At 37.3% G+C, this 23,662-nt stretch overlaps 1 protein-coding gene across 2 annotated transcripts in view; it reads right to left on the bottom strand.

Annotated features, from left to right (window-relative positions):
- Nucleotides 1-14,081: 14,081 nt before the first annotated feature.
- Nucleotides 14,082-23,662, bottom strand: part of FBXL17 (F-box and leucine rich repeat protein 17) — a 475,832-nt gene continuing 466,251 nt past the window's right edge. For both annotated transcript variants that reach the window (XM_027100329.1, XM_027100336.1), the window contains one exon: nt 14,082-16,971. In XM_027100329.1, the coding sequence (XP_026956130.1) occupies nt 16,831-16,971 (141 nt within the window). In that variant the 3' untranslated portion in view covers nt 14,082-16,830. The remainder of the gene's footprint in view (nt 16,972-23,662) is intronic.

The raw sequence follows: 23,662 nt of genomic DNA, 5'->3' as shown, positions 1-23,662 counted from the left end.
ACATGGGTTCATGCCCCAGTCCAGGAAGATCCCACATGCTGCAGAGCGGCTGGGCCTGTGAGCCATGGCTGCTGAGCCTGCGCATCCAGAGCCTCTGCTCCGCAAAGGGAGAGGCCACAACAGTGAGAGGCCCGTGTACCGCAAAAAAACAAAAACAAAAACAAACTATCAAAAATTAAATACAAAGAAAAAATATTAAAAGCAGCAAGGGAAAAGCAACAAATAACATACAAGGGAATCCACATAAGGTTCACAGCTGATCTTTCAGCAGAAACTCTGCAAGCCAGAAGGGAGTGGCAGAACATATTAAAAGTGATGAAAGGGAAAAACCTACAACCAAGATTACTCTACCCAGCAAGGATCTCATTCAGATTTGATGGAGAAATCAAAAGCTTTACACATAAGCAAAAGTTAAGAGAATTCAGCACCACGAAACCAGTTTAAAAAAAAATGCTAAAGGAACTTCTCTAGGAAGGCAACACAAGAGAACAAAAAGACCTAAAAAAAAAACCCAAAACAATTAAGAAAATAGTAATAGGAACATACATATCGATAATTACCTTAAATGTAAATGGATTAAATGCTCCAATCAAAAGATATTGACTGGCTGAATGGATACAAAAACACGACCCGTATATATGCTGTCTACAAGAGACACACTTCAGACCTAGGGACACATTCAGACTGAAAGTGAGGGGGCAGAAAAAGATATTCCATGCAAATGGAAATCAAAAGAAAGCTGGAGTAGCAATTCTCATATCAGACAAAATAGACTTTAAAATAAAGACTATTACAAGAGACAAAGAAGGACACTACATAAGGATCAAGGGATCAACCCAAGAAGAAGACATAACAATTGTAAATGTTTATGCACCAAACAGAGGAGCACCTCAATACATAAGGCAAATGCTAATAGCCATAAAGGGGGAAATCAACAGTAACACAATAATAGCAGGGGACTTTAACATCCCACTTTCACCGATGGACAGATCATCCAAAATGAAAATAGATAAGGAAACACAAGCTTTAAATGACACATTAAACAAGAGGACTTGATTGATATTTATAGGACATTCCATCCAAAAACAACAGAATACACTTTCTTCTCAAGTGCTCATGGAACATTCTCCAGGATAGACCATATCTTGGGTCACAAATCAAGCCTTGGTATATTTAAGAAAATTGAAATCGTATCAGGTATCTTTTCCAACCACAACGCTGTGAGACTAGTATCAATTACAGGGAAAAAACTGTAAAAAATACAAACACACGGAGGCTAAACAATATGCTACTAAATAACCAAGAGATCACTAAAGAAATCAAAGAGGAAATCAAAAATTACCTAGAGACAAATGACAATGAAAACACAATGACCTAAAACCTATGGGATGAAGAAAAAGCACTTCTAGGAGGGAAGTTTATAGCAATACAATCCTACCTCAAGAAACAAGAAACATCTCAAATAAACAACCTAACCTTACATCTAAAGTAATTAGAGAAAGAAGAACTAAAAAAAAAACCCCCAAAGTTAGCAGAAGGAAAGAAATCATAAAGATCAGATCAGAAATAAGTGAAAAAGAAATGAAGGAAACAATATCAAAGATCAATAAAACTAAAAGCTGGTTCTTTGAGAAGAGAAACATAGTTGATAAACCATTAGCCACTCATCAAGAAAAAGAGGGAGAAGACTCAAATCAACAGAATTAGAAATGAAAAAGGAGAAGTAACAACTGACACTGCAGAAATACAAACGATCATGAGAGATTTATTACAAGAAACTATATGCCAATAAAATGGACAACCTGGAAGAAATGGACAAATCCTTAGAAAAGCACAACCTTCCGAGACTGAACCAGGAAGAAATAGAAAATATAAACAGACCAATCACAAGCACTGTAATTGAAACTGTGATTAAAAATCTTCCAACAAACAAAAGCCCAGGACCAGATGGCTTCACAGGTGAATTCTATCAAACATTTAGAGAAGAGCTAACACCTATCCTTCTCAAACTCTTCCAAAATATAGCAGAGGGAGGAACACTTCCGAACTCATTCTACAAGGCCACCATCACCCTGATACCAAAACCAGACAAAGATGTCACAAAAAAAGAAAACTACAGGCCAATATCTCTGATGAACATAGATGCAAAAATCCTCAACAAAATACTAGCAAACAGAATCCAACAGCACATTAAAAGGATCATACACCATGATCAAGTGGGGTTTATCCCAGGAATGCAAGGATTCTTCAATATACACAAATCAATCAATGTGATATGCCATATTAACAAATTGAAGGATAAAAACCATATGATAATCTCTAAATGCAGAAAAAGCTTTTGACAAAATTCAACACCCATTTATAGTAAAAATTCTCCAGAAAGTAGGCATAGAAGGAACCTACCTAACATAATAAAGGCCATATATGACAAACCCACAGCCAACATCATTCTCAATGGTGAAAAACTGAAACCATTTCCTCTAAGATCAGGAACAAGACAACGTTGCCGACTCTCACCACTATTATTCAACATAGTTTTGGAAGTTTTAGCCACAGCAATCAGAGAAGAAAAAGAAATAAAAGGAATGCAAATTGGAGAAGGAGAAGTAAAACTGTCATTGTTTGCAGATGACAGGATACTGTACATAGAGAATCCTAAAGATGCTACCAGAAAACTACTAGAGCTAATCAAAGAATTTGGTAGAGTAGCAGGATACAAAATTAATGCACAGAAATCTCTTGCATTCCTATACACTAAGGATGAAAAATCTGAAAGAGAAATTAAGGAAACACTCCCATTTACCACTGCAAAAAAAGAATAAAATACCTAGTAATAAACCTACCTAAGGAGACAAAAGACATGTATGCAGAAAAATATAAGACATTGATGAAAGAAATTAAAAATGATACAAAGAGATGGAGAGATATACCATGTTCTTGGATTGGAAGAATCAACATTAATGACTATACTACCCAAAGCAATCCACAGATTCAGTGCAATCCCTATCAAACTACCAATGGCATTTTTTCACAGAACTAGAACAAAAAATTGCACAATTTGTATGGAAATACAAAAGACCATGAATAGTGGAAGCAATCTTGAGAAAGGAAAACAGAGTTGGAGGAATCAGCCTCCTAGACTTCAGACTATACTACAAAGCTACAGTAATCAAGACAGTATGGTACTGGCACAAAAACAAATATCAATGGAACAAGATAGAAAGCCCAGAGATAAACCCATGCACATATGGTCACCTTATCTTTGATAAAGGAGGCAAGACAATACAGTGGAGAGAAAACAGCCTCTTCAATAAGTGGTGCTGGGAAAACTGCACAGCTACATGTAAAAGAATGAAATTAGAACACTCCCCATCACCGTATACAAAAATCAACTCAAAATGGATTAAAGACCTAAGTGTAAGGCCAGACACTATAAAACTCTTAGAGGAAAACACAGGCAGAACACTTTATGACATACTTCACAGCAAGATCGTTTTTGACCCACCTCCTAGAGAAATGGAGATAAAAACAAAAATAAACAAATGGGACCTAATGAAACTTCAAAGCTTTTGCACAGCAAAGGAAACCATAAACAAGATGAAAAGACAACCCCCAGAAAGGGAGAAAATATTTGCAAATGAATCAATGGACAAAGGATTAATCTCCAAAATATACAAGCAGCACATGCAGCTCAATATCAAAAAAACAAACTATCCAATCCAAAAATGGGCAGAAGACCGAAATAGACATTTCTCCAAAGAAGATATACAGATTGCCAACAAACACATGAAAAGAGGCTCAACATCATTAATCATTAGAGAAATGCAAATCAAAACTACAGTGAGTTATCATCTCACACCAGTCAGAATGGCCATCATCAAAAAAATCTACAAATAATAAATGCTGGAGAGGGTGTGGAGGAAAGGGAACCCTCTTGCACTGTTGGTGGGAATGTAAATTGATACAGCCACTATGGAGAACAGTATGGAGGTTCCTTAAAAAACTAAAAATAGAGTTACCATATGACCCAGCAATCCCACTACTAGGTATATACCCTGAGAAAACCATAATTCAAAAAGAGACATGTACCCCAATGTTCATTGCAGCGCTATTTACAATAGCCAGGACATGGAAGCAACCTAAGTGTCCATTGACAGATTAATGGTTAAAGAAGATGTGGCACATATATACAATGGAATATTGCTCAGCCATAAAAAGAAATGATACTGAGTTATTTGTAGTGAGGTGGATGGACCTAGAGTCTATCATACAGAGTGAAGTAAATCGGAAAGAGAAAAACAAATACCGTACGCTGACCCATATATATGGAATCTAAAACAAAAACAACAATGAAAGGTTCTGATGAACCTAAGGGCAGGACAGGAATAAAGACACAGATGTAGAGAATGGATTTGAGGACATGGGGAGGCGGGAAGTGTAAGCTGGCATGAAGTGAGAGAGTAGTAGTGACATATATACACTACCACATGTAAAATAGATAGCTAGTGGGAAGCAGCTGCATAGCACAGGGAGATCAGCTCAGTGCTTTACAACCACCTAGAGGGGTGCAATAAGGAGGGTGGGAGGGAGGCTCAAGAGGGAGGGGATATGGGGTTCTATGTATGCATATGGCTGATTCACTTTGTTGTACAAAAGAAAGTAACACAACACTGTAAAGCAATTATACTCCAATAAAGATGTTAAAAAAGAAAGAAAGAAAAGAAGCACAGTCATTTCATGAGATCTACTTTTACATGGGTTTTCCCTTGAGGGGACTCCTCAGTCCACATGGTACCAGGAAGATTAGAACCTGAGAAGAAAGCTTCTGTTTATAGACTTGAAGGACCAGGGAAGGGTCCAAGAGATGGGCAATTGAATGGGAAATCCTGGAAATGAAAGAGCCTCATCAGAATCTGCATATAAACCCTATGCCAATCCCTGGCTGACTCCTGTTCTGCACCTACGTGGGGAAGGCTATAAAGAGACCAGTGAAAGCAACAATTGGAAGGCTGAAAAGATTAAAAAGATATTTCAGCTTTGCCAACACAGGCAAGAGACAGTTGAGAGTTTAAGTCCTTCAAAGTTAGAGGGACTTGGCTATTATTTTTAAAAATAATTTTCACCTCTATTATTTTCTTCCTCTTTGCCTGGGATTCAAATTGCACATACATTAGGCCAGTTGTACTACTTGTCAGTGAGACGTTTTTCTGCCCCCCCCCAACTTTTTTCTCTCCATTTTTCAGATTAGATCATTTCTACTGCTATATATTCATATCCACTGACCCTTCTGCAAACTCCATTTGCTCTTAAACCCATATGCAATAAACTTTCTGTTTCAGATACTGTACTGTTCAGTTCTAGAATTTCCATTTTTTAAATGTAATTTCTATTTCTCTGTGGAGTTTCCCCATCTGTTCACTCATTATGATCACTTTTTCTCTCAATATTTGGGCATATTTATAATAGTTTCTTTCAAGTCCTTGTCTGCTAATTCCAATAACTGTGTCATATCAGGTCTATTTCAACTGATTGATTTTTTTCTTGAGTATGAGTCAGATTTTCCTTTTCTTTCACATATCTATTAGTTTTTGATTGTACACAGGACATTGTAGATCATGTGTTGTAGAGATTCTGGCTTATGTTATCTTCCTCGATTTTTAACTTTTTTTCCATTAGGTAATTAGATTATTGGCTAATGACCTTGAACTTGTGGAGGCTTGGTTAGAGAGAAACACAGATCTCTTTTTTAGAGAGAAAATATAAATCACCAATAGCAGGATTGAAAAGGGGTATCATTATACAGCTTGCAAACATTAAAAAGATTACAGAGAGTTATAAACAACTTTATGGCAATATTCTATAACTCAGATGTAATGAAAAATATCCCTGTGTTGTCCTGATACAAGAAAAATTTCACTGGGGAATTCTTTTAACTATTTAAGAAATAAATAATACCACTTTTACATCCTCCTTCAGAAAATAGAGGGACATTAAGAGGCTAGAGTATACCAGAAGAAAATAAAAGAATCTATATGATCATATCAATCAATTACAAAAATACTAAAAAAAATGTTCTTTAGGATGGAGAAAAGTGACATTAGAATAAGCAATAGATATGAATAGATATTAAGAAAAACACTTGACAAAATTAAATATCCTTTTGTAATAAACACTCTCAGCAACCTAAAAATAGAAGTGAATTTTTTCAATCTTATGATTGGCCTCTACAAAACTCTACAACTAAGATCATACTTACTGGTGACAGATTAAATGCTTTCCCCTAAGACCATGAACAAGGAAGTCAGCTCTCATCATGTGTATGTAATATTGTACTGGGGTTCACAAGGCAGTGCAATAAATCAAGTAAAAGAAATAAAAGGTATAAAGATTGAAAAGAAATCAGCATTGTCCTTATTATTGCAGATTTTTTTTGGATTAAAAAATCCTCAGAATCTGCAAGACAACTACTAAGAACTAATAAGTGAATTTAGCAAGGTTGCTGGATACAAGGACAATGTACAAAAATAAGTAGCACTTCTATATACTAGCAGCAAACAATTCAAAAATGAAAAAATTTAAATTCCATTTACAGTAGCATCAAAGCATAATATACATAGGAATAAATTTAATGAAAGCAATACAAGACCTCTACTCTGAAAGCTACTCTGAGTTGCTGAGAGTAATTACAGAAGACTGTAATAAATAGAGAAATGTACCATGCTAATGGACTAGAAGACTCAATATTGTTAAGATGTCAAGTATCCTCAAATTTATCCAAACACTGAAATAAAAGCCCAATTAAATCTCTAATGGGCCCCTAAAATGGCTAAATTTGAAAGACTGACAACATCAAATGCTGGTGAGGATGTAGAGTAATTAAAACTCTCATTCATTGGTACTGGTAGTAGTGGAAAATGGTATAGCCACTTTAGAAACCAGTTTGAGAGTTTTCTTATAAGGACTATGTTTATACAAATATCCTATGACTCAGCAATGCCACTCCTAGGTATTTACCCGAGCTATTCCACCCCTAGGAATATATCACATAAAAAGAGTTACAAAAATGTTTATAGCTCCTTAATACATTAGTCAAAAACTGGTAACATCCCAAATGTCTATTAAGAGGAGAAAGGATAAATAAATGGTGGTATATTCATACAATGGAATACTACTCAGCAATGATTGATACACACAATAGGATAAAACTCAAAAACAGTCATGTGAGGGAAAGACATTAGACACAAAGAATACCTGCTCTATGATTTCATTTATAAGATATTCAATAACAGGCAAAAATAATATGCAATAGAAATCAGAACAGTCATTGTGGTGGGGTGAGGTGATAGGGGAAATTTCTGGGATGGTATACACACACACGTGTTTATATATGTATACACACATACATTGTATAGCTTGTTTTATATATATTATATAGCTTGTTTGAGGTATTTGTTACAAAATCTACATATTTGTCAAAATGCATAAAACTGTGCCTTAATACATGTGTATTTTATTGTAGGTAAGTTATGCCTCAATTGAAACAAATGTGACTTTTAAAACCACGAGTGCCTATCAGTTGGGCATCTGTTTTGGTCTAAGCAGGTACAGTAAAAGTCCTCTTATCAGCATGGTAAGGACAGCTAGTTGGCCACTTACTTTTAAAAGCTTATTAAAAATCATTTAAAAACATGTATGTACATATATTTTTTCAATATTTTACTTTTAATATAAACACACACACACACACACACACACACACACACACACATATATATATGCATTCATTTGCTTATCTTTTGATGTAGAGCCAGGCCTTTTTTCTTTGATTTGTGTTTTACACTGTCATTCTTGAATAAACCATCTCCATAACATATCTATGATTTCTAGTTTCAATTTCTTTTAAAAGCAGTAAGAAATTAAATTCATTTTTGAAGCAATCTAAATGCAAAATTCCTCCAGGTTTTAATAATTTTTCCACATTCTACATCTTGTGTGCCCTATAACTAACCTGAAAGATTTCTCTTGTGCCTATCTTTTCATCTGAATTTCCAAAGCATTCAACTTTGTTTTTATAGCAGAGGAGAGAGAACTCTCTTTTTCCCATTCTTATCTCACTGGTTTACACGGTATTTAATTTAATTACATCATCACAATAACCATACAATTACATGACCTTAATAACCATACAGCTACAGATCCCTGTAATTTCTCATTTAAATCCAAGATAATGGCCTCCTTCCATACAAAAAGATGTAATAACGTCATAGGAAGATAAAGGGCTAAAGTCACAGGAAGATGAAGGAAAAGAAAGCTCTGTCTTTTTAATCAATAAACCTCTTAAAGGGTCTCTCACTTTCCTTGCCCTCTTTACATACCTTTTTACCAACGAGCTATGATCCACAGTGAAATTGTGGCAATCCTCTCAGGCCTTTCCTGTCTATGTTCTTTCTTTTATCTGAAACGGGAAGGCAAACATTGGTTTAAAGGTCTTTACAACCATTATTTCCTAAGTAGCCAATAAACATATGAAATGGTACCTAGTTTTTTAATATTCTGGAGAATGCAGACTAAATTATGATAAGATACCACTACAGGGCAATCGGAAGCAAATAGGTGCTCAATAAGAACTTCCATACTCTGCTGGTAGAGATGTGAATTGGTTCAACAGCTTTGGAAAATGGTGTGGCATCACCTAATAAAGTTGAAGATATGAAAATAGTAGCACTTCCTCTCCTAAGTATGTATCCTGTGTGCTTGTGTGCACTATGACACTTGTATGAGAATGCTTTCGGCAGCAGAATTTTTAACTGTCCCAGACTGGAAACAAACAAAATGCTTTTCAATAGTAGAATGGCATTTCCACACAATAAAATGGATGGATCCTACAAACACATTTCATCAAGTAAAAAAAGAAAGCTACAAAACAATACACACAGTATGATTCTTTCACGCAAAGTTCAAAACCAAGCAAAACCAAACTATATTTTTCAGGAGGCATATAGGTGGTACAAGAAAAATAAAAGCAAGAAAATTATTTCTATAGAGGCCAGGAGAGTGATTATATCTGGAAGGAGGGAGATGCCTGGGCTTGGGGAGGGGTATTTGGGGGGGCGCTTCTAGGGTGCCAGTGTTGCTCTATGTCTTAAGTGGTGCTTGTTTGGCGATTTTGTTACAACTGTATGTGCATGTATGTGTTTTTCTCTGTTATATTCACAACAAAATATTTTAAAACATGGAGTATTTTACGTAATTCACTTAATTCTCCCTGCCTCTCCCCAGTTCCATGTTTGGGGATTACTTTCAAATCTATCATTAATCCTTGGAGGCATGAAGAGCCTGATCAATAATTTTCTTAGACTCTTTGGTTAATTATAAGAATGAAGTAGGGCTTCCCTGGTGGCGCAGTGGTTGAGAGTCCGCCTGCCGATGCAGGGGACACGGGTTCGTGCCCCGGTCCGGGAAGATCCCACATGCCGCAGAGCGACTGGGCCCGTGAGCCATGGCCGCTGAGCCTGCGCGTCCGGAGCCTGTGCTCCGCAACGGGAGAGGCCACAACAGTGAGAGGCCCGCGTACCAAAAAAAAAAAAAAAAAAAAAAAGAATGAAGTATAGCTAGGAAGAAATGGGGACAGTAACATTCAACAGCAGCCACAGGAAGAGAGTAAGGAAGTAGACTAAACATCCATTAGTATACATGTGAGCAAATTCGGTCATCGGAATTATCTAATAACAAGGGATACCAGTAACTTAATTTTTACATTAAACCCAATTATTTAAGTTATCTATGAGTGTGTTTCCCAGTATTTGCCTCTCTATATTCATCCATGAACCCTGAATAGTAATCCATCTTTTGATTTGGAATCGAAGAAACACTAATAAAAGCTTCATTGAAATCCAATTATCAAAGATGTCTTTTTTTTTCACTTAAGCCAGAAAGTGAGTCAGATGCAAGATGCTGCTTAAATTACAGTAGAATTATTTGCTAACAAAATCAAGCTTGCTGAGCTTTCTCCATTAATTTTGGTATTATTTATAAAAATCACCCATGTCAGAAGCCACCAGGCCCATCAAGGCAGCATCTATTATTTTAATAACAATTCTTTTAAAAAGCCCTCCTTTAGTCACTGATTTTTCATTTTTGATTATGTTAATCACTAAAACCTCCAAGGAAAAAGAAGACTAAATAGATTGCATTCAGTAGACGTCATTTATGATTGTATGGTGTATGTGAGCACATGAGCGTACACACATACACACGCACACACACACACATAGTCACACCATTGAAGATTTCAGGCTAGAGAAAGGAACTCAGTGAGTGCCCATTGGCCTGCTCTAGTCATGAATCCTCATGCCACTCGACATGATGCCAAGCTGTGGAAAAAGTACAAGAAACATCCATCCGTTTTGTGGTGAATAAAAGAGCCGAAATAAACACTTGCCCTTTGAATGTTTCTTTTTTCTTGGGCTGATGACATCCATACATAGTCGTATTAGCCAAGCAAAATCATAGGAAAGGAGATGCTCTTTAGGAGATGATTTTAGTTTTCTGAAGTTTATTTCTTGGAGACAGAAGGTTGCATTTCAGGGACTGAGGAAGCAATATTGATATATTTGTATCTACTATCTCTCTCAAGAAACTGGGATTAATTTTAATAAGCATAATGCCAAAACAGGAAACAACCTAATATCCACCAATGGTAGTATGGGTAAATAAATTGTGGTTTATTCATATAATGAAATATATAGACTTGACCCTAACTGACTGTTCCATTTCAACTATAGATTATCACATTATCAGACAAGCTTCTGTATTACTAAAAGGTTTTGATACCAGATTTGTATAATTAAAAATGAAGTGATAGTTCTATTTTTAGTTTTTTAAGGAACCTCCATACTGTTGTTTTCCATAGTGGCTGTATCAATTTACATTCCCACCAACAGTGCAAGAGGGTTCCCTTTTCTCCACACCCTCTCCAGCATTTATTGTTTGTAGATTTTTTGATGATGGCCATTCTGACCAGTGTGAGGTGATACCTCATTGTAGTTTTGATCTGTATTTCTCTAATAATTAGTGTTGCTGAGTATTTTTTCATGTGCCTCTTGGCCATCTGACCCAGCAATCCCACTACTGGGCATATACCCTGAGAAAACCATAATTCAAAAAGACACATGCACCCCAATGTTTATTGCAGCACTATTTACAATAGCCAGGACATGGAAGCAACCTAAATGTCCATCGACAGATGAATGGATAAAGAAGATGTGGTACATATATACAATGGAATATTACTCAGCTATAAAAAGGAACAAAATTGGGTTATTTGTAGAGACAAGGATGGACCTAGAGACTGTCAAACAGTGAAATAAGTCAGAAAGAGAAAAACAAATATCGTTTATTAACGCATATACGCAGAATCTAGGAAAATGGTACAGATGAACCTATTTGGAGGGCAGGAACAGAGACACAGACGTAGAGAAGGGACATGTTGACACTGTGGGGGAGGGGGAAAGGGGGGATGAATTGGGAGATTGGGATTGACATATATACACTACCATGTATGAAACAGATAGCTAGTGGGAACCTGCTGTATAGAGCAGGGAGTTCAGCTCAGTGCTCTGTGGTGACCTAGATGGGTGGGATGGGGGGGAGGTTCAAGAGGGAGGGGTTATATGTACATGCATAGTTGATTCACTTCCTTGTACAGCAGAAGCTAACACAACATTGTAAAGCAACTATACCCCAATTTAAAAAAAAAAAAGCTACTTTCAAATATTAAAAAAAAAAATGAAGTGATAATGAAAGGGCCCCCCACTGTTTTACAAAACAGTGTAGTGGTCCTTTGATTCCTGTAGTGGTAATGACATGACAGGTGTGCCAGAAGAATTCCCACAGCTGTCTCCCTGCCACATGGACAGCTGTTCCACTTAAAATTCCAATTATGGTCGGATAGAAACCAAGGAGTTACGCAACGCTACGCTCCCAGCACAGGAGAAAAGAAAGGTGAGACAAGAATGTTCTCCCACTTCTGCCACCTGCTTAGACATGGGATTGTGTAAACTCTGCGTCACACAGAGCTAACCTCCACTACCAAACAGGTAGGGAATCTTGCATCTAGGTTTAGCAATTTTGGATAATCAATCAGTTTAAACAAGGTATAAAATTTTCTTTAAAATGTTAACAAAACATTCGATACAAAATAATTTGTTACATATGAACACATTATGAAGCATATTAATAAAGCAAACACAGGTGAATCCACACTTCAACTAATGAAGTAGAACCTGCAGATTCAGTTGAAGCCCTCCATGTGGTCCCACGCCTGCCCACCCAAGGGTAACCACCACCCTGAAACTGTGCAGTTGTTACCTTTTCCTTTTTCCATTTTTATTAATACACTGTGTCCCTAAATAATAGCTTATTTAATTTTGCTTGTTTTCACTTGATTCTAGGATAGAACACACTCCTGGTTGTCCTCCTTCCTCTCAGGTTATTCTGTGTCACTTTCCTTTGAAGAGTTTGCTTCCTCTCCCTGCCTTCCAAATTTTGGAGTGACCAAAGACACAGTCCTTAGACTTGATTTTCTATCTAAAGTAATGGATGATGACCAGAGATGACGATTTCAGACCGGCTTATGGTTTGAAATGCCATCTGTATACCTCTCCTCAGAACTGAACTCCTATATCCAACTGCATACTCAATATACTCATTTGGAAGTCTAATGAGCATCTCAAAATTAACTCATCCAAAACTGAGCCTTTGATATTCTCCTCCAAAATCTTTTTTTTCTTCTTAAGTAAATGGAAACTCCATTATAGCTTTAAACACTGCCATTCCCTTATTCTATTTTTTCTTCTGCAAGATTAGATATGTTGGAAAGTCTCATACTGTGTCCCATGTGTCTTAACCTCTCAGTCATCCATATGGAAATTATCCACGCAAAAGAAGAAAAGCTTTTTTTTTTTTTCAATTTTCCTTTTAGTTTACTCACATCTACCTTTCTGTTTATGAATTATCCCTATAGCTGAATCTTTTCTACTAATGCCTTTCCATTTTAATGGTCAATTATATTTTTCATTTCTAAAAATTCTATTTTGCTCTTTTAAAAATATTTCTGTTCATTTTTTGGTAGTTTTTTTCTTATACGTTATAAATAATTTTTAATATATTTGAATATATCAAAACATTTTTTCCGAATTATCTATCTTAACATTTAATATTGAAGCCTTTGAGGATGTGGGCCTATTGTTTGTTTTCTCTGTTGACTTGAACTAATGTTGGCTTACCCCTGCTATTCTCTGTGATTTAGACTGTGAGTTCATATTTGCTGGCAGGATATTTGTTTTTCTTTTGAGGCTTCGGATGATTTTTGTCTGCTTTGTTGGGCAATGAGCACTCCTGAAATGAATCCTTTTAAAAAGAAAATTACAAGCGATACAAACAATGCAAATACTGTAGATTCAGAATAACCCATGTGAATGGTAGCCAGTGGCCACTTATTTTCAGAAGAACCTTTTTAAAAAACAATCCATGAATAGCCAAGGCTGAAAATAGTAATTTTTCTTACCATCTACCTCTTTAGCTTTGCTTTATTTTCATTCACTCTTTGTAAAAGGGTATTGCCTTTCCTATTTGTGCTCCCTCTAATAATTACATTGACTGTGCTCTGCTACTACGGCTAGTTTTTAAGACTGTCTCCTTGCTATGCTATGAGCAATTGCAGGATGGGAATGAGTTTTATTTATCTTTAAATGCCCAGTGCCTGGCACATGTTTTTTACTCAATAAGTTTATTTATTTACTTTTGAGAAAATGAATAAATGGCTAAGTAAATGAATGAGGGTTTAGGGAATGGTACTTTAAACGGACCACCTGTTTAAACCCTTGAGGTTTTAATCTTATCTCAGTACTCACTGGCCAAATGCAAATCTCCTAAATTCAGTCTTGTTTATTATTCTGGGTTCACTGAACCTACATAAAGTCTGCAGTGAAACACCCAAGGACACGGACCGCTGCATGCATCACACCCAACCAGCATAAGGGAGGCCATTTATTGTCTCTAAAATAAAACAAAAGACACTGTGTTTTCTTTCTCTTTTATTGCAACCCATTGCAAGGTCAAAAGATTCACAGAAATATAGAAACTCGAAACTGGATGAATTTCCTTTATCCACTCAAAGAGACGTTAAAGACAAAGGACCAGAATTTTCCACCACAGCAATATATTTCATAGTCTTTATTCTGAAAATACTGTTGACATTTTGGAGAGGATAAAAAGCCCTGCATTAAACATGTTCACATATATTTATGACATTCTAAGCAAAAAAAGAAACTCTATATTGCCCAGAAAAATCATTTTAAGCCTTATTTCAAAGCATCTAATGAGAGCACATTCAACAACCATCACAGCATCATTCAAGGTGATGCTTTTTCTGGTTGTTTTTGTGATTAATGCTTTGAGGCTGGATGTGATGTTTCTACAGATTCCTACAAACACACCAAAGCAGTTTTCCAGGTTATAATGCATCAGGCTTTCTGGATTAGTCAACATCTTAAAGAATAAGTGCAAGTCCCCAACCCACCCCCACCCCCAAGCTAAAGCATGTTATAGTGCTGTACTTGAGATTCAAACAACGCAACATTAAAGAAAAAATTGATTACACACTTCTGAAACCATCTGACAACCAAACTGTGACATTCCAAGGATTATCACAACTTTGGACTGAAACGGCACCGCCTATATCATTGATGGTTCTCCTTCCTTTTGTCTTTTTTAACTATTTAAAATATAGTGTGACATATATAAAAATTAAACTTTTGCTTATTCACTCAAGCTACTATTACTTTACATATTGTCTTATAAATTAGTTTTGGATTAAAAATCAGTTAAAATACTGTGAATTAAGATCGTTTTCAGTAGTGGGGAAATGAACATGAAGGGGAGACAGTTCAACGTTTAAGAAGAATTACAGCTTGTTAATAGTAAACAGCTTTTTTTTCTTACATAAATTTTATTCCCTTGAAATTAAATTAGTAAGCCATTTAGTGATGGAAAAAATACTCTCGGTGCTTAGTGACTAGATTTTCCAGACTGATTGGGATTAAAAGCAAAAACATGCCACATCAGAAACAGGTCGACATAATCAAAGGAAAGTTGTTTACACAAAAAGAGTTATTATAAATAAGTGAACGGCATTTGAATGTAAAGCTATTTTTCATTTCTTACAGCTAGTATCATTTTAGCAACACTGGGACTTATATAAAGTGAATCTCAAATCTTAGCATATCTGTTAAAGACCAAAAAACAGTTATGTCCACATTGGGAGAGAATAAATAGCAAACTCACAAGTCAGGGTTTTGTATATCTAACTCTACTGTGAAAGACAATCACTCTTTAGCTTAAAAAGCCTCCCTGCTGTCTTGATTATAAATCTAGACATAGGAAAGGTTATTTGAGCCTGAGTCCCCAATATGAATTACTCATAAAGATGTGTGAAATCAAAACATATATTCATTTACTAATAGATACCGTCTAAACTGAAAACTGGCAATCTTTAATTAAACAAAGAAATGCTTATTTCTGACAAGTGTAAACAGAAGCTTAATGAAAAGATTTTCTAATTTTTCTTCTTAACTCATACATTAACCAGCAACAGATCTTTGCCATAGCATAACAATTATTCAAAATATGATAACATGCATATATCCAAAAAATCTGTTCTAAAGCCCAAAGCAAAAAAAAAACTTAATAGAAAGATTGTCTACTCATATCTCACTCATTAACCTTCTATTAACGTGACTAGCCCCAAATCTCAGAAATATACTTTCATAATTACCAAAATTAACAAAAATAATTAAATGATCTGTAGAGTTTTTTTTTTTTAAATAACTGCACACTAGTAATTACACTGGTGGCTTTAATGTGGATAATGCTAAGAGTAGCTCCAAATATCATTAAAACATATCCAGACCAGTTACTATCCATTGTATTATAAAAGCTAATACAATGTTAACATGAAACTCAAAATACTTAGTACTCAACAGAATTTTGTACAATAATGAATAATTAACTTTTGTGAGCTGGTCAGGGGAGTTCAGACTGTTGCCTCCATATGAAAACTTCACAAAAGGTTTTGTCCCCTATAGTCCCTAAGTGGCCCACCAGACAAGCAGGTTGGGCCACCTGTGGGGACAGTGAGTTAGGCAGAGTGACAGTGGATGCCATGCTCCCTCAGTGGCCTGGAGAAAGGCCCCTGTGTCAGAAAATGATCTAGAAAGAAAGTGCTGTGGGGGTGTGTGTGTGTATGAGAGAGTATGAGAACCTATATGTGTGTACGTGCTTGAAATCTTGAAAAGTACTAGTTTCCAGGCTTCTAATTAGCGCAACGTGGCTCCTTTCCAGTCATCATCAGTAGAATTGCACAATTCTTTCCCATCAAAAAAGAAGGCAGTTGCCTTCGTTTGGGGGCATCTCCAGTGGCAGTCATTAGAAGCTCAAAATAATGGATCCGTTTTTTTTTTTTTTTTTTGTTTCTACAGCAAAAAAAAAAAAAAAAATTTTTTTTTTTAGAGAAATAAGCCTTTGAACTTAAAAACTAAAGGTCTGTGCCTGTCAAAATCGTTATTTAAGGAAAAAACCAGCTCACCTGGGAACAAAATAGCAATTGAGCTTATGCTACGCAGTATGCAAACGAGACACAGATATACACACTCGGGTACACATGGAGACATGGGACAGTCAAAACCTTTGCAAGAGATCACCCACCCCAACTCTACAATTCCTCTCCGCCCTGCTGGCTGATCCACATGGACCCAAGCGTGGGCAGGGCTGTCAGGAGGAGGCAGCAGACATGTTGGGGGTCCAGCCCATCTGGTAGGCTCTCTCCAGGGTCCTCTTACAGTCCTGCAGGACGGTGCTGAAGGTGATATGGGGGTACTGCTGCACCAGCTGCTCCACTGTCACTTCACTGACCTGCAAACGCAAAGAAGAGCCACGGTCACCCACAGGGACCACCGAAACCAACAGCCGCCCAGGCTCACTGGGGTGCGCTTTCCATGGCACCGGGAACCCTCGTCTCCTTCCTTTTCAGCAGTGTGACCAATGCTTCGTGAGAAGACAGTGTCGCTTTTTGTGTGACCTCCCTGATTTCCTAAGTACTACATTCACCCTAAGGGATTTTCTGAAAAGACATGATATCAAGAAATTAGTGTTTTCTAGACGCATAGATGACCGTGACTTGTCAAGATCTTAACAATGTCCATTGAAAATGGGGCGCTTGGGAGGTGAGGCAGCAGTTAGCATACTAGTGTGCACTGGACTTCATCGTCCAGCTGACAGCTTTTTGAGGATAGAACTGTAGATTGGTGGAGAGGATACACAGGATTCTGGATAGAAGTGTTGGGGAAAATGTTTATTTTTCTTCCTTTTAAACGTTAAGGTATTGCAAACTTCAAGTCCCTTTGTGGAAAGGGCTGAATTGTGAAGAATCAATAATTAAAACATACATGGCTGGCAGGTCAGGGATGGCCCCAATAGACCTTAACCATCAAAGATACCACTTTGATTCTTGATTAGACAAGGCAATCAGACAGGCCTAATTAAAACTAACACCTTTACAATTGCTGTGCTGTGAAGGGATTAATTTGTCAATTATTTTTAAGCTGATTGCAGTTCATATCACAAAAGTAGACAGCTTCCTTCATCCTTTAGATAAATAAATGATTAACCCAAGGACCACAACTTTTAGGTAGCTTTATTTAAAATCTTTATTGAACACTCGGGCATTTTCAAATACATCAATATTTCATTTATACTGGGTAAGCTGGTCTGAAAGAAGGTGCTGGTGATACACCTTTTTGTGCTCCCTCTCCATGTCTGTCCACTATTGAAAAAGATCAGGACCACAAGGAAAAACCTAAAACAACATCAAACCCTTGCTGTTTGCTTTGAAAGCACGCTTGGGAGTGTGATGACCATGACATTAAGTCATCTGCGCTTTTCTGAAATAACATGGTGTTTTCTGGGTGATTTGGTAAACCATGTTATATATAATCTTTTTGTTAAATTTAGAGTTGATATTTCCACATTGCACTGATGATACTTAGTCTTTGTCAGCATTGCTATACAAGACTTTCTTGTATTAAAATCAGTTTTCATTCCAAATTCAACCAAGCCATGCAGTTAATTCTTTTTGTGATGTAGATACAATGTATAACATTTCATTCACAAAAACACAAAATAATTTTGAATAAAAAAGAAAAACAGATATACAAATTAGAGTTGAGAATATCAACTGATGATCTCAAAAGGAGTTCTAAGCAATATAATTTTTGATTTTTTAAATTTGAATTTCTATCCTAAGTCTTGCTTGAGTTGAGGTTGCTTAGAACAGTACACTTAGAAAGTCATGCATCATCTAGCCATGCCTATCTCTCTAGTATATTTTTGATACTAACCAGTCACCTGACCTAATTTAAAGTTATCAAGCTGTCCGAGTTCCTTCTGGCCTCAGGATCTTTGCACATGCTGTTCTCTTTATCTGGAATACTGTTAAATCCACTTCCACCTGAATGTCCCCTTCTCATGCCTACTCCACCTTATTCTTAGTTCTTAGTTCAGTGTCATTTTCCCAGGGAACTTTGACCACAGCCCTCACCCTGCTCCCCTCCCCACATTAGGTAAGGCTTCCAGGTTATTCACTCTTCCAACATTGCCTACTTTTCGTTCATGGTACCTTCAAAGTTAGTTTATAATTGCTTTGTTTAATGTCTACTCCTGTTCCCATGTAAGATCTTACAAGAGCCATGATCATTTTTGTATTCATGAGCCAGGCCTACTTCTCAGTGAATGAATGAGAAAACAATAACAAACTACAAATAAAAAATAGAAACCCAAGAGCAAGGCAAAGCCAGACACTAACATACTAATCACAACATACTGAAGACCAACAATTCCCAGAGGAACTTGTATTCAGCTCAGGAATTCCCTCCTTCAGGAAACCTTCCCTAAGCAAGCGTAACTCCCCACGAGGTTGGTCTCGGTACACCTTCTCCGTGGACCCATGACGGGTAACTGCAAGGCTTGTCTCTTATTTAAGCACTCTCACATTGTGTTGCAATCATCTCTTTACTTGCCACTCTCTTCTACCTGAACCAAAGTCTGGGGACCAGAGACTGCCTTTTATCTTTAAGGCTATAGAGCTGTATACAAAGTAGAGAAGAAACATGACAACTGTAGTTGACTTGAGAGTCAACCAGGCACAGGTTGGAATCCTGATTTACCATTTGGTTTCCTCAACTGTAAAAACTGGATAATAGTACTGATGTCACAGGACTGTTACAAGGATAAAGTAATATGCCTAACACTGCGACTGACATAAAAAGGTCCCCAAATGGTAGCTCTTATTAGTACAGCTGGCGTTCAGTAAACGGTCATTCATTGAATTAATTAATGCTATGGTAGGGTGACCAGTTCTCTATAGGGATGCTCAATATTGTTCAACTTCTGAGATATTTCAGAAATAAACCTTGATAACATAAGTTGTAATGCTCAAAATAAAATCATCACAGGACAAGAAGTAACTATACACTATTGATACTATGTATAAAATAGATGACTAATGAGAACCTACTGTATAGCTCAGGGAACTCTACTCAGTGCTCTGTGGTGATCTAACTGGGAAGGAAATCCCAAAAAGAGGGGAATATGTATACGTATAGCTGATTCACTTTGCTGTACAGTAGAAACTAACACAACATTGTAAAGCAACTATACTCCAATAAAAATTTTTTAAAAATACTTCGGATACAAGAAGAATCTATTCTATCTTAATGCTCTCTGGAGAATTCAGAACTTTTCTTAGTAATACAGTCCAGGTTTTAAATATCCACTTTCAGGAAATCCTCCCTTTTCTTTACCTGACATTCCCCAGGCCGTGGTTAGGTTACATTCCACCCTGTAGCCATGAACAAACCCAGAAGGATGCAGGTCCTTCTAAGGGACAGCTGAAGTCATCTGGTCAGAGGACTTTCAGAAAATCTGCATCGAATTGGAAAGGAAGTAAACACGGCCCAAATCACTTAGCATTCAAGGAACAACTAACTGAAAAATAAACGAAAAACGGAGGGAGAAGGGAAAACATTTAAACCCACCATAAAGATGGGGCCTGTCTTCTGCAGTACATCTTTTCTAATCTACACATAGGCCTGTACAAAGTTTTATACCGAGGGTTGACAGGCATTTTGTTTTGGAGGTCCAATTTTTTGTTTGTTTGTTTGTTTTTCTGCGGTATGCGGGCCTCTCACTGTTGTAGCCTCTCCCGTTGTGGAGCACAGGTTCCGGACACGCAGGCTCAGCGGCCATGGCTCACGAGCCCAGCTGCTCCGCGGCATGTGGGATCCTCCCGGACCGGGGCACGAACCCATGTCCCCTGCATCGGCAGGTGGACTCTCAACCACTGCGCCACCAGGGAAGCCCCGAGGGTCCAATTTTTAAAAAGAGAAAATATCACTAAGTGATAACTGTTTTTCAAGAGGAGATATAAAATGCACCTTAAGCAAACTTGATACATGAGATATGGATTTATGAAGTACATAAATTAGGAGATAATTGTTTACTTTAGCAAAGACTTTCATGGTAGGGTTATTTTGTCAGCTCTCTTAATGTGTTTTATATTCCTTTGACTTACCAAAATTCAATTTACCTATTTCTGTTGCATAAAGTAAGATCCACCTATAGCTAAGAATATAGAGTGTGTTAGATCTCTGGCTTTCATAGCTTATGGGCAAGGACAGACAGTAAGTTGGCTTTGTATAGCTGTATGAAAAACGTTACAGGTAATCCTCCGTGGATATAATGTGTCTTCTAAGCAATCTTTTTGCTAACTGTGTTAGCAAAACAAAGCAGTAGGGAAAATGCAAATTTTCCATTTTAGAGCTTTGTTGGGTAGAAGCTATTCAGGGGAAATACATGTACTCCCACTAGGGAAGGTTCTATCTTTTACTTATAGTGTCTCCTGGCAATATGGTGTGACAAATTTTATACTGAAGTTATTTTCATTTACTCCTCAGAAGTATAAATTATGCTCACCTCTTTGTATAGACTCCATAAGTGCATTGGTGCCTCAGAGAAAAAGTTGGGTGTAAGACACCAGGAGGGTCCAAATCATTTTAAATCGTTACGCCTACATACACATTTCTGCAGGCATTTTGTCATGCACAACTCCACTTGCTAGAATGAAAAGAACCATTCTCTGTTCCAACTCATAAAATGTATGTAATATAAAAAAAGGAACATAAAGATGAATTTTAAAAAGTTTCCCCACGATCCCTGGTTTTCTATAATTTCTTTTTCAGCTGCTGAAAACTATCAATGGCAATTCTTATATTACACATAAGATTTGAAAAATGCAGCGTATCTTCCTAAAGAAGTATGCCGCAGTGTCATTTGAAGAAATTACTGTGATTAAAGGGGAAAAAAAGCTTGTACCACAGGTTTTATTTTTAATATAAGAAATATAGTTCTCTCCAAAGACTGTATAGCCATAATTTACATTTTCAAAATTATTATAACTCTTTTTAAGGTAATAGCAATTTGTCTGGTATTTCAATCTATTTTGAGTTAACATCTATTAGCACTTTTTGAAAATGTGAGGCAAACTGCTATGCAAATTAAGGTAAATCATACTATAGTTTCATCCTATTGCTGCTGCTACTATAGAAGGGTGAGGAGAGATCCTTCAGAGTTTCTGAGATTCAGTTTAACCAATTTATCCAGACCATCACCCTGTTTCTTCACCTCCTTATTGACACTTTCCCCAGAAAATTCCAGAAAGTGCAAGCCTAGGCCTGAATAATAATAATACCTATTATTAATTATATCTAATATTAATTACCTATTATTAATTAATACCTATTATTAATTATAATAATACCTATTATATATCTCCTCAATAATACCTATTGTTCAAAAAATACAATTTCTAATGGAATTTGCTGCAGAAACCATTTATGTTAAGTGATTCTTATTTCCTCTTTGACTCTTGTTATAAAATAGAACATGCTTCTTATGTCGGGGGGAAATATTTGACATCTGAGTATATTAAAACCACACTTGAGAATATAATGAACCACTTAGGGACTTCCCTGGTGGCGCAGTGGTTAAGAATCTACCTGCCGATGCAGGGGACATGGGTTTGAGCCTTGGTCTGGGAAGATCCCACATGCTGCGGAGCAACTAAGCCCATGCGCCACAACTACTGAGCCCACGTGCCACAACTATGAAGCCCGTGCGCCTAGAGTCCGTGCTCCACAACTAGAGAAGCCACCGCAGTGAGAAGCTCGTGCACCACAACAAAGAGTAGCCCCTGCTCGCTACAGCCAGAGAAAAGCCCACGTGCAGCAACAAAGACCTAACACAGCCAAAAATACATAAATTAATTAATTTATAAAAAAGAATATAATGAACCACTTAAAATCATTTTTTTTAATGAAGAAAGTTTCTCTGCAAAAAGTGGACACTATTTAAAATACCACAAGCAATAAATGTATTGCATTTTTCCTAGACCGTAAGTTCAGTGAGCATCTACTATTTTCCAAGCACCTAAGCATTAATACCACTGATTACAGATGAACTGTGGCTCATACAGAATTAGTATTTCACACAGGGTCACACAGCTAGTAAATGGCAGCCAGGATTTGAATCCGGGACCCTGCAGCACAGGTGCTCTCTGCCCTGGGACACACTGCCCTGCACACAATGCGATGCGCGAAGCGTCAGACTAGGGCCTAGCTGAGCACCCACTCAGTGACACGTTCACTGACATTCATTTTCCAGCTAACATTAAAAAAGTGATGGCGGTTTACATATAAATACAATTCAAAGTCCTTTACAAGCTCTTCAAAGTGGCTGCTCTATGGGAATGTAAATTACAATAGATCTCACTTGGCCTGGGGAACATTCTGCTGTGGAACTGTGGTTGTGGAGACTTTGACACGTGATGGAAATGTGACGGAGCCTTTTAGCAGGGCACCATGCCATAAACTGGTGTAGCTTTCCCTCCAATCTTCTACCCTTCAAAACGTTTTTCTGTGTCCCAGAGGTAGAATGGCCAGCATGACAGATATGGTCCCTGCCCTCTTGGTGTGGGAAGATGGACAATTACAACAACAGCAGCAAGGCCTGAGAAGTGCTTTCTAGGGGAAGTACAGGTTGCTGTGGACAAAACTTAGTAGCTCCTGACCTCCGCCAGGAGGGCTGGAAAGGGCTTTCCAAAAAAAGCGATACTTAAGGGGACTCCTGAAGGACGAGGAGGTATCGGCTTGTGTACCCCATGCACTAAATATACACATATTATTCAGGGGAGAAAGGAAACCCGCTCATGAGCTAGAATAAAACAAATAATCTGTCCTTCACTTTGTAAGCTTTGTAAGGCAATGCTTCTCCAGCCCATCTAACAAACTCAAGGGTATAACTGAAGTAAGTTCTTGTTTCCAATAGCACTGCTCTGAGCATGGGGGTGGGTGGGTGCAAAGAAAAGGCCTCCCCTCCCCTTTCTGCAGGCTGGAAAAGTAAGGAGCCCACAGTAAGTCTGTGAAAGTGTCGCAAATAGCACAGTCAACTCCTGCGTCCTAATTCAGGGCTCTTGCCCTCACGCTGGTCTGTC

The sequence above is a fragment of the Aethalodelphis obliquidens genome, unplaced genomic scaffold, assembly GCF_003676395.1.
Source record: "Aethalodelphis obliquidens isolate GAN/ISIS:26980383/991018 unplaced genomic scaffold, ASM367639v1 scaffold4, whole genome shotgun sequence".
Taxonomy (NCBI): Eukaryota; Metazoa; Chordata; class Mammalia; order Artiodactyla; family Delphinidae; genus Aethalodelphis; species Aethalodelphis obliquidens.
This window is presented reverse-complemented; position numbering and strand designations above follow the sequence as displayed.